General features: G+C 37.5%; 1 protein-coding gene across 2 annotated transcripts in view; it reads left to right on the forward strand.

Annotated features, from left to right (window-relative positions):
* CYFIP1 (cytoplasmic FMR1 interacting protein 1) overlaps positions 1 to 16,836 on the forward strand; it is a 176,340-nt gene that overhangs the window by 102,300 nt on the left and 57,204 nt on the right. For both annotated transcript variants that reach the window (XM_020992757.2, XM_020992755.2), the window contains exons 22-23: positions 1,324 to 1,523; positions 15,523 to 15,610. In XM_020992757.2, the coding sequence (XP_020848416.1) occupies positions 1,324 to 1,523; positions 15,523 to 15,610 (288 nt within the window). The remainder of the gene's footprint in view (positions 1 to 1,323; positions 1,524 to 15,522; positions 15,611 to 16,836) is intronic.

Here is a 16,836-nt window from a genome sequence, read left to right on the forward strand (position 1 = left end):
GAAGCACTGTGAGATCTAGAGGATCGTACCAGTGAGGATAGACTAGAAATGTTCATAATCAAATTGGACGTTTCAAACACTTCCTTAATATCTGCATGTATTTTAGTCAGAAATATAATGTCCCATGTAAGGAACATTAAGTAGCAAGTCCTTTCTGTTAAGGAACTAACAATCTAGGCTTAATTTCTATAAGACAAAGAAATTAAATAAGCAAGTTCTTTTAAGCTGGTGGTAAGTCAACTGTTTTTAAGGGCTTTCTTTATGTTTACAGCTATAAACTGTGTTGTCAGACTAAATTTAATTTCTGGGTCAGAATCTGCTTAATAGTATATGATTAAGAGACAGCTACCTTGAAATCTTGGTAGTAGTGATTTTTCTAGCTCCATATGATATAAATAGGTTTATGCAAGTGTAACTTATAAAATAGGAGTTACTAAGCTAAGCTAAATCTGGACTCCCACCTCTTTGTAGGGCTTGCAAATTAAAAGTGACTTTTACATCAGTGTATTTACAAATTTGTGTATTGGAAATGTAAAAACCATTCTTAGTTTATAGGTCATCCCAAAACAGGCCTTGAGGGACAGCCTTCTCAGGTAGGTTATCAGCGCCAAGCCCAGAGACACAGCACTTTAAAATATCTGTTTCAGAGGGCCTACGACCAAGATTTTGAGGAATTTAAAAGGCCGCTTATTGGCAAATCATATAGAAATCTCAATCATGGCAGATTAAGTGGCGAAGAACCCAGCCTGACGGTTAAAAAAGCCGGGTATTTAAGCATATGGCTCACACTTGTCATCGTATATCCACTGTATGTGCTTGATCTAAAACTCCCCTTTCCGAATTATCTTAGAGCCATATTGCTTATCCCTTCATACCTAGCATTAAGAAGTCTCCCTTCACTCTGCCCCAAAGGATAAGTTTTAAGCACTTTAGAAACTAAGGTATAAAGTAAGCTCCTTGAGGGCAGAAATTGTTTTTTCCTCTGTTTATATATATCCTTAAAGCTTAGCATTTAGACAGTTCTTAATAAATGGTAGTTGAACTGTTGAATAAAGCCCTATACAAATATAAGGTATTTATTGTTATTGTTAATGTCAAGCCAAATTCTATTTTAAAGTTTTTGTTTGTTTTCAAGCCTACATTCTCTCCTTCCTTCCCATCCCCTTCCCAACCCATTGAGAGGGCAAGAAATATGACACCCATTATACATATGAAGTCATGTAAAACATATTTCTGCGTTAGCCGTGCTGATCCATATTCTGGTTGTGTGCTCCACATCTTCTGTGTTGTCTTCAACCATTTCTTTTATCTCTTTGTGGTCAGGAGTTGGATGGTCTTGTAGAAATAAACCGAATGACCCACAAATTACTGAGCAAGTACATGACCTTGGACAGCTTTGATGCGATGTTCCGAGAGGCCAATCATAATGTGTCAGCACCGTATGGAAGAATCACTCTTCATGTCTTCTGGGAGCTCAACTATGACTTTCTCCCAAACTACTGTTACAATGGGTCTACCAACAGGTTGGTATTGTCGATTTTATATGTTCTCATGTTAACCATGCCAGATTTCAAAATGGAACACGAGTACAGGAAGCCACTTGTGTAAGCTACTCATTTATAGAGTCACAGTTATAGAGCTGGAAGCAGCTTCAAAGACTGCTTGGTTTGACTTTTCTTATTTTTACAGTTGAGGAAACTGAAGCTCGAGGATATTATGTGACTTGCCCAAGAAAGTGGCAGAGGCAGGATTTTAACCAAGGTCCTCTGATTCCAAAACCAGTTCTCTTTCCCCTGTACCATGCTGTCTTCTATATTCATTTATCAGCAAAAATTAGCTCGAAAATCAGAGTTCTGCAGGTGTGACCCTGCTCTTCCATGGTACCCCCCCCCAGAACTTCCTTCCCCATTTAATCCTCTTCAGATAATAAACTTATTTCTTTTTTCTCCTCTACCCTACCACTGAAACACTCAGAATCCTTCTGAAGTATAATTTGAACTCAGAGGAATAATACTCTGCCTTTATGAAGGCATTTACATTGCACCTTTGGGCTTGCTATCTGGTAGGACTTTCTTTATTGCTTAGTTCGAAGTAAACATTGACTCTTTCCACAATCCAATGCCAACTCTCTGTAAATTACAGTTAGTATAACTACAGACTATCCTAAGGTGAATGGCAGTGGCTTTTAAAATTTTTATTGGGGATAGGGAATAAGATAGGAAGTACTAGGGAGAAAAGCTATTTAATTCAATATCTGTAACCCCCCCCGCTTTTAGGTAGTGCTGTCTTTGGACATGCTTTGGAAGGCGCAATTTGGTTTCCATAGGGATTTTCTACTTTCCACTTTTACAGCTAAAATTGAAATGAATATGTATCTTCACCCTTCCCATGCCAGGGCTGTAAGCTTTTTGAGTAGGTATTATTTCATTCTCTGGTATTTATGTCCCCGACACCTAGCATATGGACCGGTGTGTAGGTGATTAATAAATGCTCACTGATTGATCAGTTGATGGATTTGGCCAAACTCTTGAGTTCCATGTTGCCTCGAGAGGCCTGCTAGTGGTGCTGAACTGGTAGTTTGGGATAAAAAAAAGTATATGAGACTTGATTAACAATTAATTCCATTGTGAGGCTCCTTTTTCAGGTACCTCTAGATGTCACTGTTAGATTTTCTAATAGAAATAATTCAGTCCCCAAATGTAATTAAATATTATAGCAAATTCTGTTTTACAGATAGCTCTGTCTGATTTTAACAATAAAAGCCAAATTAATTGATCCAAATAAGCCTTGGCCATTGGATAGGATGATAAAAGTTGGGCTTAAGTCCACATTCCTCTTTTGCAGAAAGGCATGAGGGAGATAGGGCTGTCCCTGGAGCTAAAGTGATAGATAATGGGTCCCCTATTTCACATCTCTTTTTTTCACATTACTTTTCCAGTGTATTGGTTTCTGTCAACTCCAGGCCTAAGAAGATTATCATGAAACTGAACTATGAAAATTGGTCATTATAAGATCTCAGAGCTGGAAGGGCCCCTCCACCCCTACCCCCAAGCCATGAATGAGTAAAGCATTGATTAATGGCTTACTATGTGCAAAGTCACGCAGCCTCTGCTGTCAATGCGCTCACGTTCTTATTGGGAAGATAACACACCTTTGTTCAAGATGTTCTGCTCAATGCCAGAATTCCACAATATTCATTCAGATTTTCAAGAAACATTTATTAAGGGGCAGCTAGGTGGCACAGTGGATAGAGTACCGGCCCTGAGGTCAGGACTACCCGAGTTCAAATCCAGCCTCAGACCAAACACTTGCCACTTACTAGATGTGTGACCCTAGGCAAGTCACTTAACCCCATTTGCCTTTAGAAAAAAGAAAGAAAGAAACATTTATTAAATCCCTGCTATTTGGAAAGCACTGTGTCTAGGCACAGCAGAAATATTCTGCTGATAAAAGTTCCCGTAATACAAAACCCTTAACCTCATGGATCTTAAAAGGCTAGTACAGGAATAAGGTATAATTGTTATCTTCATTAAATGGTCATCCCATTCTTTGTCCTTGACTGTTACCATCTCAAAGAATTTAAGTTCCATGGAAAATATTTTGAAGAGATGTTTGATTATAATAAATACTTCTGTCTTAACTAAAACAGATATCCAAATTGTTTATGCAGATGTTTAGGGGTTTTTTTGTTCTGACTTTCCTTTTACTATCATCATTATTGTATTAAGCAAAACAAACAGTAATAATAAAGCGACACTTACGTAACACCTTGGGGCTTTCATATATTACCTACGTTATCTCATTTGGTACTCGAAAATTATGACATCAGAAGTAGCCAGGAATCACTAATAGAGTGTCAAGTATTTGGATTGATTCTTGACTTTGAAGTGAGCCTCATTATTTTTAAATCTCTGTGCCAAAAGCAGGTATCTGGTGTGGATGGTTATGTTAGTCAGGTTTAGGGGAGAGTGGTAGTTTTCTTCTAGTTTGGAAAAAACTTTTTCTTTTTCAAGTGAGCACAGAAGCTGTCATTCTATGTGGTTTTCATAATAACAATAATAGATAGAATTTATACAGCCCTTCAAAGTGTGTGAAGAGCCTTTATTTGTTACCTTATTTTGAGCCTCATAGGTGTTATTATCATCAGCCCCATTTTACAGATGAGGAAAATTGAGGCACAAGATTAAGTGACTTATCTGGGGTCATACATTAAGTGTCTGGGCTAGGGTTTGATCTCAGGTCTTCCTGACCAAAACTTCCTCACTCTTCCCTGCACCAACTATCTATCTGTGTGACACATTCTATTTCATGTATTCCTGACATATTAAATCTATTTCAGTTAAGAAATTCACTGAAGTAATAGATTCAGGGCTCACACCCTTTTTGTGCAGTGATGGTCATCCGTCCTGAGGACTGCCAAGTGGAGTTGTGGTATCTACATGGCCTTTTCCCTCCTCTAGCACTGTCAAGGTTTTGCATCAAATTGTCATTTGATTCCTAGAATTAAAAAAAAAAAGGCTTTTTCTTCCCCACTTTATTTGATGTATGTGTGGGTTCTTTCTAAAACCACCCTTCTTCACATGCCTGGATGTTTCAGATACTTGACAGAACTGTCATTTTTGCAGCTGAGTTAGGAAAAGTGTTGAACTATCCATAGCGTTTGAATTCAGAGAAATGGAGACGATTCAGTAAGCACATTCTCTCTTGAGGAGGGGGGGTAAAATTCTGTACCAAATGTGTCTTCCTAAAAATAATCTACAATATCTGTCAGAAGTAAAGACATTTGACAAACAGAGATGCATATTAAAGAGCTTTGGGGAGGTGGGGGGCAACCTTATTTGCTTCTGAAGGCCCACATGTCTTGGAGAGCAAGTCTGATATAGAATAGGTTGGTACTAACGTCGTTTCACTTTTTCCTAAAATAATAAGGAGGATAATAACTAGCATTTATATGTCACTTTAAGGTTTGCAAAACACTTTACACAGGTTATCTATCTCGTTATATCCTGGGATGTAGGTGCTATTATTATTGCTATTTTAAAAATGAAAAAATTAAAGCAGATAGAGATGAAATGATTTGCTTAGGGTCATACATCTAGAAATGTCTGAGGCCAGATCTAAACTCTTTTTTTTTTTTAATGGTGAGCCATAAAACCAGGGGGAAGTACAGGTCATCAGATTTTGAAGGTAGAATTTGAGAAGATTAATTGCTAGGTAAGAGTCTTGTTAAAATCTTCATAGTTAAATTTCAGAAAGCCCAGAATTGATGCTCACATTCCATGATGCAAGGACTGTGTGGATAGGCCTATGTAATATTTTCAAAGGGGGCCACCCTTGCTGAAGTTCAGAGAGATTCATTTCTGTGTTGGCCACGGAGTAACAAATTCTTCCTTCACAGCAACCCTGGAAGACTAACTACTAAGTCCTAAAGGTCTTGTGATCCAGGTAGATTCGGTAAGTACCCAGGCCATTGAAATCTCATATACTTAGAAGTATTTAGGAATCATCTTCTAGTGCCCTTGTTAGTTTATTCCTTAAGTAATCATTTTACCTAATATCCAGTAGACGAACAGGCCAATAGGGAGGTGGAAGATGGAAAGGGGTTGGAAGGATGAAATGCTAGAGAATGCAGAACAACTTTTCTTTTTTTTTAACTTTGGACTCAGCATCCTTTTCCCTTCAGTCATTTCAGTTCTTGCTGAGCCCGCAAGATTCTTCTGAAGAGAAACATAGTTGGATTAACGAAGCAGCTGCTTATACCAAATTTTCATCAGTTACAGTGTGCTTGTTCAGCCTTCGAAGGGCTTAATATGTTAAAAGCCTTCAGGAATGACTTGTAATCTGTTTAGAAAGTAGAGAGGAACTAGAATTAAGTTTTTAAAAGTTTTCTGAAATGATTGAAATCAAGCATATGCCAAAAAGTCTTTTTGCTTTGCTGTGTACTTTTCTAAGGACTGAAGCGGTCTCTGGAAAGGAGTTGGATGAGTAAATGTAGAATCATTAGGAAGACTGATTGGCTTCTGAAACACTTCTTATCTACACATATTCAGGATTTGTTTATTTGAGCGCTTCATCATCAGCATGCCAGCCAGTCCAGTATTCTCTCTGGCCAGCTCAAAGCTTACCTGGGTCACCATTAAAGGTGGAGTTGGGCATTATTATAAGCCCACAAAAATGATTTCTGGAACTTAAGGACTTAACACTGATCAGATGGCTAATAGATACTTTGGATCCTGAATAATTAATTTCAGAGCTTTAGCATCATGATCTATGTGTCAAGAAGTAACCTCAATCATAAAGTATCTAGTATTTCAGCAAACATTTATCAAACATCTGCTCTGTGCTGGGGGTTGACTGAATGTGAATTCTTTCTGAGACAGTGTAGGAATTAAATTTTATATATAGCATTACAGTTGGCTTGCCTTCAGGAACATCTTTGCTTTGTGATTTTTTTTTTTAGCCTTAATTGTCATTTTGTTGTGCTAATACAGAGGTAAAGCACGAAGCATGATGTCTCTGTCACTTACATTGTCAGTTTATCATCTTGGGTGTTGACTTGAGCTGAGAGTCTCTGTAAATCTCATGGAGGTTTATAGTTCCTTCAAAATGAATCTTATGGCTACCATTTTTTTAAAAATTACTGAAACTTAGAAAAAGAAACATAAACTTAAATGTTGAAACTTAAATAAAAAATAAGAAAAGGAAAAAAAGCATGTCATGTGCACAGCAGAACACGAGAGAATTCAAAATAAATAGCAGATTTCCATTTCAAGAAAATCTGTATAATAAATACTATGCATTATGTTGAAAGCTGTCCATCTTCTTTGCTTACTTGTTAGTTTTCTTTTGTTCTCTGTTGTGTGCTTTTTACTTTGCTCTTTTCCCCTTCATCCCTCCCAAAGGCTGCAGTTAAGCACAGCTAGAGTTATATATGGATATAGATATGTAGGTATACATGTACGGATATACACATGGATACATATATACATATACCTATAGATATATACTTTCCCTAACAAATTCTACTTATGATCTTTGTTTTTACGTTTGGGCATATCTCTTATTTCCTTCCTATCCCTCCTAACTCCTCTACTTCACTTCTGTCCTTTACCTTGCCCTCCTATTACTTAACCTACCCTCCTTCCACGGATCCCTCCCTTATACTCCCATTCCCATTAATCTAAACACCCTTCTATACCCTACCTTTAACCTATTCCCTCACCCTCCCTTCCTTATCCTCTCCCCCATCCCTGTTACCTTAGTGTTTTATTTCTTTCTGGATTTAGAAGACTTACACTCTTCTAGATATATATGTATTGTTCCCTCTTGAACCCATTCGCGATGAAAGTAGGTTTCCGGAACTAACAGCCCTCCTCCCCCATTTAATTCTTATGTTTTGGTTCTTCCTTTCACACCTCATTTGTATAAAATAATTACTTTTTTTAGCACTTCCTAAACAGTTTTACTTTTTAAAGTCATATTCAAGTCTACCTCAAGCTTTCTTATGAACTACCCAATTATTAATAACAATCTTAGACATACGTTTTACGTTTTACATACATAAAAGGTAAACAGTCTGTCCTTAGTGAGTCCACTGTAATTAGTCTTTGGTATGTACCTTATATTTTTCTTGACTCTTATATGTCAAGTCTTCTATTAAGTTCAGGTTGCATTTTTTTTTTAAACAAAGTCCTGAAAGTCTGATAGTTCATTAAATGTTCATTTTTTTTTCCATTCAGGGTTATTATGGGTATGATACTTTTGGCCAGAACCCCATTTCTTTTGCTTTTTGATAGATAGTGTTCCAAGATCTGTGGTCTTTTAGTGTCACTGCTGTTAGGTCTTGTGTGATTCTAATTATGGCACTGCCATATTTAAATTGTTTTTTCCTTGTTGCTTGTAATATTTTACACTTGAGCTGAGGGTTTTGGAATTTGACTATAATATTCCTATAGGTTTTCCTCATTGGATCTCTTTCAGATGATGAATCAGTGGATTTTTTCTGTTTATACTTTCCCCACTTGTTCTAATGCTTCAGGACAATTTTCTTCAATTATTTCTTGTATTATTGGCATATATATACATGCATGCATACATATATACATGCATACACATGTACGCATGTTTATACATATGCACCCACACATATACACATATACATGTGTCTGTATATATGTACGTGTGTGTGTGTGTGTGTGTGTGTGTGTGTGTGTAGTTGTTTGCATGTTGTCTCCCCCTTTAGAACTTAAGTTTCTTGAGGACAGGATCTGTTTTTGATTTTGTATCCTCAGTGCTTATTAGCATGTAGTAAGCACTTGATAAATGCTTTTTGACTTGATTGCAAATCCTTCTTGAAGTAAGAATCATTTTTATAACCCGATTATAATGGCCTTTATTGTTTGGAGAAAATATATTCTCTCCTGAGGAAGGATGCTTTCCCATTTGTTCAGAATGAAAGAATTCCATGCTCCCCCTGCTAGTGATTTGGGGCATTATGGCAGCCAAGACAGCTCTGGCCCTTCAATGCTTTTGTGTTCATTGGCTCTGTGTTGAACCCAGGGCCATACAACAGGGCACTTTAAGAGCCATGGGCAAAGATGGCTGCCCATAAACACATATACCACACAGCCAAAACAAAAAAAAACACAAGGTCCTAGAATTAGATCTGGAAGAGACCTAAAAAAATCTAGCTCTGCCCCTTCATTTTACAGAAGAGAAACTGGAGCCCTGCAAGTTCAGATGACTTGCCCAGCCTCACACAGGTGTTATAGCAAAGCTGGCAATCGAAGCCAAGTCCCCTGCCTCCAAATCCACTCCTTTTCACACTGCAGGGTACAGCCATGTGTATTTTTTTTTCCTAGTAATTTTCTTATGAGGCTACAGATATTCATTGGTCTCAGACACATTTTTAGGAGCTCATTTTGTATGGATCCATTTTTATTCTGTTTCTTCTACCCACAAAATAGTTATGGAAGATCCCTGAAAACCTGTAGAAGTAGAAAGGGCAGGATTATAATAGTGTGAAAATAAATAAACAAGCATATACATACACACGCATTATATATACATGTATATGTGTACATATAATATATACATGTATATATACACTATATATATGCATACACACACACAAACATATAAAATGTTATTTTTTTCCCCAAGATTTACAGAGTACTTGATATAGATTGTTGCATTCGATCGTCACAACAATCCTAGTAACATATTATGGATATTGTTTACTCCATTTTACAGTTGAGGAAACAGGCTCAGAAAGGGTAGGGGGGGAAAGCAGGATTTGGGGTCAAAAGATCTGGGTTCAAATTCTATTTCTAACACTACTTGTGTGACCTCAGGCAGATAACTCAACCTCTCTGGGCCGCGGTTTCCATATGTGGAAAACAAAGAGGTTACGCCAGATGGCTTCTGTAGTTCCTTCCAGCTCTAGGCCTCACCTTCTGTGATCCGGTTCCTGTGTGACTGGATAATTCACTTCTCTTTGAGATTGATTTTGCTCATCATGATAGCTATCATTTATACAATGATCCCTTTGTGCCAGACACTGTTCTAAGCTCTTTACAATTATTATCTCATTTGATCTTCATACAATCCTGGGAGGTAGGTGCTATTATTATCCCCATTTTACAGATGAGGGAGCTTGAGGCCAATAGAGATTAAGTGAGTTGCCCAGGATCATACAGCTAGTAAGTATCTGAGACTAGATTTGAATTAAAATCTTCTTGATTCGGAAAATGATAAATGTTGGAGAAGATGTGGGAAAATTGGAACACTAATACATTGTTGGTGGAGTTGTGAAATGATCCAACCATTTTGGAGAACAATTTGGAACTATACCCAAAGGACTACAAAAATGTGTATACCCTTTGATCCAGCAATAGCACTTCTAGGGCTATATTCCAAAGAGATCAAACAAATGGGAAAAGGACCCACATATACAAAAATATTCATAGCAGCTCTTTTTGTGGTGGCAAAGAATTGGAAATTGAGAGGATGCCCATCCATTGGGGAATGGCTGAGCAAGTTGTGGTATATGAATGTAATGGAATACTACTGTGCTATAAGAAATGATGAGCAGGCTGACTTCAGAAAAACCTGGAAAGACTTATATGGTCTGATGCTGAGTGAAGTGAGCAGAACCAAGAGGACTTTGTACACAATAACAGCCACGTTATGCAGTGACTAAGGTTGTTAAACTGAACCCTTCTCAGCATTACGAGGATCTAAGACATCTCCAGAAGCCTTGGGATGGAAAATGCTGTCCACATCCAAAGAAAGAAGTATGGAAGTTGAATCGCTATCACTTACCTTCTGTTGAATTTTGTTTCATCTTTCTGATGGTTCCTCCTATTGGTTTTAATTTTTACTTAAAACTTCACTAATGTGTAAATATGTTTAATGGGTATGTAAATGTAAAGCCTATATCAGATTGTGCGCCATCTTGGGGAGAGGGGAAGAAAAATTTTCAACTCAAAAGCATGTGGAAGTGATTGTTGATAAATCAAAATAAATTAATAAAATTTAAAAAAAAATCTTCCTGACTCTAGGCCAAATGGATTAGATCAGTCAATGCCCAAGCATTTATCAAGTGCCTACGATGTACAAAGCACTATGTTTAGCCCAGTGGATACAGAGACAAAAAACGAAATAGCCCCTGCCCTGAAGAAACTTGTACTCTTTTAGAGGAAACCGTGTTTATTTGCAAGACATCTATGAAATAAATACAAGGTAATGGTTGTGAGAGTTGGTAAAAGGCAGTAGCCCCTACAGGGGCTGGGAAGAGGCCTTCAGAATGTGGTTCTCAACCAGAGTTTTGAAGGAAATCGGGGATCCCAGAAAGCCGAGGTGAGGAGGGAACTGTCCTGCCGGCGATGGACCTACCTTGTGAAAAGGCAGCCAGCGTGTGAGACAGGGAGCACCCTGACGGCCAGGTTAGCAGTACACAGAGTTTGTGAGTTATATGCAGTAAGGCTGGAGAAGTAGTGAGTCCCTGGAGTTTATAGCTCTCAGTCTTTGATTTAGAGGCAGGATTTGAACCAAAGACCCAACTGACTGCCAATCCAACAACCCCTTTTCAGCTTACCACTCTTTCCCAACAGACTGATTTCCTAGGACAGTTAGATAGCACAGTAGATAGAGGGCCTGGCCTGGAGTCAGGAAAAACTGTGTTTAGATCTGACCTCATAAGTAGTGGTGTGATCCTAGGCCAGGGGTGGGGAACCTGTGGCCCTCTAGGTCCTCAAGTGTGGCCTTTTGACTGAATCCAAACTTTACGAAACAAATCCCCTCAATAAAAGGAGTTGTTCTGTAAAACTGGGACTCAGAAGGCTACACTTGAGGACCTAGAGGGCTACATATGACCTCGAGACTACAAGTTCCCCACCCCTGGCCTAGCCAAATCACTTAACCTCTGCTTGCCTCAGTTTACTTATCTGTAAAATGGAGATAATAGCACTTTCAGGGTTGTTGTGAAGCTCAAGTGAGATGATGTTTGTAAAACCCTTAGCACATAGTGCCATGGCTATATAAATGTTAGTTATCATTCTTATCATCATCATTCCTCTGATCTCCTTTCCTCCTCGAAGCAGACAGATGTCATATGTTGTAACCCATTTCACCTAATGCCGAAACTAAATGGAAAATTGTTAATGGATTGCATGTACTGCTCACTGATCTGACCAGATTTGATACGTGTTACAGTAATCAGTTTTAAATGGGTTGTTTTATTTGATGGTGCTTTCTCATGTCAGGGAGGAGAGGACAGTGACATTTCAGTGTATACGGAGAAATGGTATATAGAGAAATGGTGGTAGGCCATTGCTTATTGCTAGGATTCAAGTTAATGTAAGGCTTATCTTCGTGATGCCATGTAAAAGCTAAAAATGTTGAAAAGCCTGCTCTGTAGTAATAGGTGGAATAACCTGGGATCAATGCTATTTTAGGAATTGAGACATAATTATAATCTCTGTAACAAACGGATTTTTCCGTGAGTGTTTTCAAAGTCACGTTGTATTTGCTGTATTAACCAACCTCTCTCTGAGAGACTAATTCCTTAGTTTTGTTTATTTTTAGCTCTAAAATGAAGCCCACAGGTAGCAGGCATGTAGTTTAACAAACCTTACAGAACTGCATGTAATTGAAATTATTTAAAGGTGAATAGCCATTCTGTAAGTCTGTGGAATTTGTTTCATTAGAACAGTTGAATCATGCAAGGTTGGAGCCAGAGATCATTTAAAATGGCCCAGAGGATCTTAACCCTGGAGTCCATTGGTTAGATTTCACCTGCTATGAACTCAGGAAAGAAATTATATATTTAGTTCCACTAACATCTAACTGAAATATAGTATTTCAATCAGTTATTTAAAACATTACTCTGAGAAAAGGGCGCATAGGCTTTCCCAGCCTGTCAAAAGGTTTCCATGATACAAAAAAAGAATAAGGACACCACATCTTTTCTCATATCCTTGCTTTTGTAGATGAGGTCCATTAAGTTTAAGTTACTTGCCTAAAGTCATGTTAGTTTTCTTTCAACAAGAGGACCTAGCTCCTCCCTCCCTACTCAGTGCCCCAAATCTTAGCTATCCGGACAAGTCAAAAGAACTCAAGATAGCATATGCGATGTGCCTTTTTTTTTTAATGTGGCTTATGTATGGTAAGGTAATTTGAATTATTATCCATCAGGAATTACCAAAAATACTGGATTCTGTTGGGTTTCCAATATCTGTGACAAACATCATCTGTGCCAGTGTTCTGGGGCAAGTTCTGAGATACTTGGTTGGAATAGATTAAAGACAAAAGTTTTTCTGAGTGCCATAAGAGCATTCCAAATACAAGCTTTTTAAAAAAGGCTTTAAAGTCTTTTACTTAAACTAACTGTAATAAATAGGGTTTTGATTTAGAGTCACATTTTATATTTATTTGCTAGTGCAGTGGGTAGAACTTTTCATTTTAAACTAAGCTTTGGCAGAACCCATTTGGTATGGGCAGCGAATAGATCACAGGTGCCCTGGAAAGTAGGAAGATCTGGACTCAGATACTTATAAATTGTGTGACCCTAGGGAAGTCACTTAACCTCTGTTTGCCTCAGTTTCCTCAACTGTAAAATGGAGATAACGATAGCACCTACCCCCCAGAGTTGTTGTAAGGGATCAAATGAGATATTATGGCACATAGTAAGCACCGTATAAATGTTAGGGATTATTATTATTATTATTATTTAAAATCCTCTAAAATTATTATTTTTAAGGCTCATTAACATAACAGCATAAAGTTCATTCAAAAAAATTTTAAAAAAAGACTTTGGAGTATTTTAAGGTTCCTTACAGCATAGGTTGGGAAACACTGAGCTAGCCTCACAGTCCTCTGCGGAAGCTGATTCTTCATCATGATGATGTTGAGCTCCCGAGTGCTATGAGAGTGTGTCTAAGTTCAGAAAAGGCTCTGTACCAGAAAGTTGACCACCAGGTGTCTTGTTGGGGGTAATAACAATTCACACAGGTATGGCAGGGGTTGTGATCTCCCTAGATCCAGAACATATCTATCCTGATGAAACCATAGATCCTTGAAATATTATTGTAAGCCTCAGAATATTTGAAATTATTTTATTAAGAAAATAGTCCCTTTAAAAAAATCACTGTTTTTGAGCCTTTTTGAATATGGACTAATCTATTTTTTTCTGCTGTATTCTTGATACATTATATCTATTATGTGGAAGCCGGGGAGCGCAGTGGCTAGAGTGCTGGGCCTGGAGTCAGGAAGACCTGAATTCAAATGTGGCCTCAGACACTTAGTAGCTGTGTGACCCTGAGCAAGTCACTTAACCTCTATTTGCCTTAATCTGAAAAAGGAGATGGTATCTTTGCAAGAAAGCCCCATGGACAATATGGTCCATGGGTCATGAGTCAGAAACGACTGAATGACTTAACAACAACAATATATCTATTATATCTATTCTTTTCTTGATATACTATTATACATAACTGTATGTGTTGCTTTTTTTGCCCTAGTACATTGTAAGCTCCTATCAAAAACTATTTGATTTTCATCTCCAACGTAATGTAGCTCAGTGCTGGGTAGATTGTAGTGACTCAGTAAATGCTTGTTAAATTATGTTTCCTTCTTCAGTTTTTAGTTCAGGTAGAATCTATTTTGACTGAGGAATGATTCACTGAATAATCAACCAATTTAAATATTTATTGAGTGCCTACTCATTGTATAAGAGATGGTACATACCCTTGAAATACTTATCTTCTGGTTGGGAAGAAAAAAGACTTATCACTTGAATCCAGAACTGAAGAAGCATTGTTTAATGCAGGCATTCCTAGATATCTTAGAGAGACTTAAAGAATGGTCTGTAGAGTTCAGAGCGTGGGCCCCCCCCCATTCCTTGTCCCACCCTGCATTACCGCCCTACCTGTCAAGGCACTAGTTGTCCTATAAGTCAAAATGCCTGTGGGATACTTGATCTGGGGAAAAGGAGTAGAGTAAGGCTTGATCTTCAAAATTCTAAAAGCCAGAACTAAAACTGCCATGTAATTGTAAATGTATTGTTATTATCTGAAGCATAACAGAAATTTTTACATAATAATGATTTTGAGGTACTTTGGTAAAATAAATGATTTTGTGTGTCATTAAAGACAAAATCATGTTGAACGTAGTCTTTATGTTCAGTCCCTTTTTGTAAGTCCTTGACAACTGAATATTTGCGGGGATTGTAGATTTAGGCTTTAAAAGGGAACTTACAGACAGTTTAAGCCAATCCCCTCATTATGCAGGTGAGGAAACTGGGAAACCCAGTAGGTGAACTGACTGACTTGGAGATAGAAAACATCAGAGGGAGGATTTGAACTTGGGCCTTTTGACCTCAGAAACAGTGTCATAGTAGATAGATATTTTGTTGTTGTTTATTCATTTCAGTCATGTCCAGCTCTTTGTGTGACCCATTTGGAGTTTTCTTGGCAGAGATACTGGAGTAGTTTGCCATTTCCTTCTCTATCTCATTTTACAGATAAAACTGAAGCAAACAGGGGGAAGTGACTTGCCCAGGGTCACATAGTAAGTATTTGAGGCCACATTTGAACTCAGGGAGATAAGTCTTCCTAACTGCAGGTTACTCCATCAGTTTTGCCATCTAGCTGTGATAGATAGATAGATAGATAGATAGATAGACAGACAGACAGACAGACAGACATTATGATACTGGTTCTAGGGTCAGAAAGCCTCAATTCACATCCTCCCTTTGTGTATAGATATAGTTAACTTGATGATTCCACTTACCTAAATATCCCTTTCTGAGCCCAAATTGGCTAGCAGATAGTAAAGAGGTATTTTGTATAAAGCATTGTACAAACCTGAAAACATTATACTGTGTGAGCTGTTGTTGTTATTCTACTTGTTCTTTAGTGGAAATGTGAGGATTAATTAGTGAAAAAGGTTCTAAATTTTGAAGCTCTTTGGCTCAAAGGTTTTTCTTTTAATGATATTATATGTAATTTTTTTGTCTTTTAGATTTGTTCGGACAGTGTTACCATTTTCTCAGGAATTTCAGAGAGATAAGCAGCCTAATGCACAGCCCCAGTATCTTCATGGATCCAAGGTAGACAATCATGATGATGATGATGTTGTTATTGTTGTTATTGTTATACCTTTGGAAAGAAATCTGTGGGTTAACAGTGAAATAAGTTTCTAATTTTAATCTTTGCGCAGCTAGTCCAGGATTTTTAAAAACTGGTATGGTTGTAGCTCTTTGTACTTGAAGGTAAGGTTGAAAGTATAGTTTTCTTCCATCTCATTAGCAGCTGGCTTAGAAATAATCCTTAAAAAGTGATTTTTAGGTTTTTGCAGTTGGAAATGAGAGCTGAAAATGAATAGTAGAGTTAGTTTGAAATTTGATAAAACCATAAAATTATAAAGCCCCTTACTTTTCCACTAATTTATTTGCACTTGAGGGTAAAACACATTTCCCCCTTGCTGTTAGTATATCTCCTTTAGGGTCACATGGGAAACTTCTAATGTGGACAGTGTTCTTGTCCCCTTGACCACACTAGCATTTCTAAGAGGGTTGTACTTAGATTTTTTTCCCTTTCTTTCTTTCTATTTTTTTCTCAATTATATAGGAAGAAAACTTTTTAACTTTTTTTTTAAATTTGGAGTTCCCTATCCATTCATTCCCTCTATCCCTCCCCTTCCTCCTCCTTGAGAAGACAAGCAGTTTTAATATAGATTATACGTATTCAGTTATGCAAAACATTTCCATATTAGCCGTGTTGCAAAAGAAAATGCAAATCAGAAGAACTAAGAATAATAAAGAAAGTTTTAAAAAAAGTGTGCTTCAATCTGCATTCAGATTCCATCAGTTCTTTCTTTGGAGGTGGATAGCTGTACTGTTAACATTTTTATTCCTCCTTAGTCATTTTGGCAATATTTCTTTTTCCTTACTTATCTGAAAACTTCAAGGAGATAGACATTTTCAGATAGTAACTTTTAATTACCAGAGTCTGAATATTCTTTTCCTTTTAGAATACCGTCATTCATACATTATTATTATGATCAACAATAGATCCTCTGAAACTTTTGAAGGTTATAACCTTTCTTTTGGGGCAGCTAGGTGGTTCAGTGGATAGAGAGGTGGGCCTGGAGTCAGGAAGACCTGAATTCAGATCCAGCCTCAGATGCTTACTAGTTGTATGACCATGGGCAAGTCACTTATCCCTGTTTGCCTTAGTGTCCCAATCTGTAAAATGAGCTGGAAAAGGAAATGGCAAACCAATCTAGTATCTTTGCCAAGAAAATGAAGAGTTAGATATGACTGAAAACAACTGA

Source organism: Phascolarctos cinereus, unplaced genomic scaffold (assembly GCF_003287225.1).
Source record: "Phascolarctos cinereus isolate Bilbo 61053 unplaced genomic scaffold, phaCin_HiC Scaffold_726;HRSCAF=1367, whole genome shotgun sequence".
NCBI lineage: Eukaryota > Metazoa > Chordata > Mammalia > Diprotodontia > Phascolarctidae > Phascolarctos > Phascolarctos cinereus.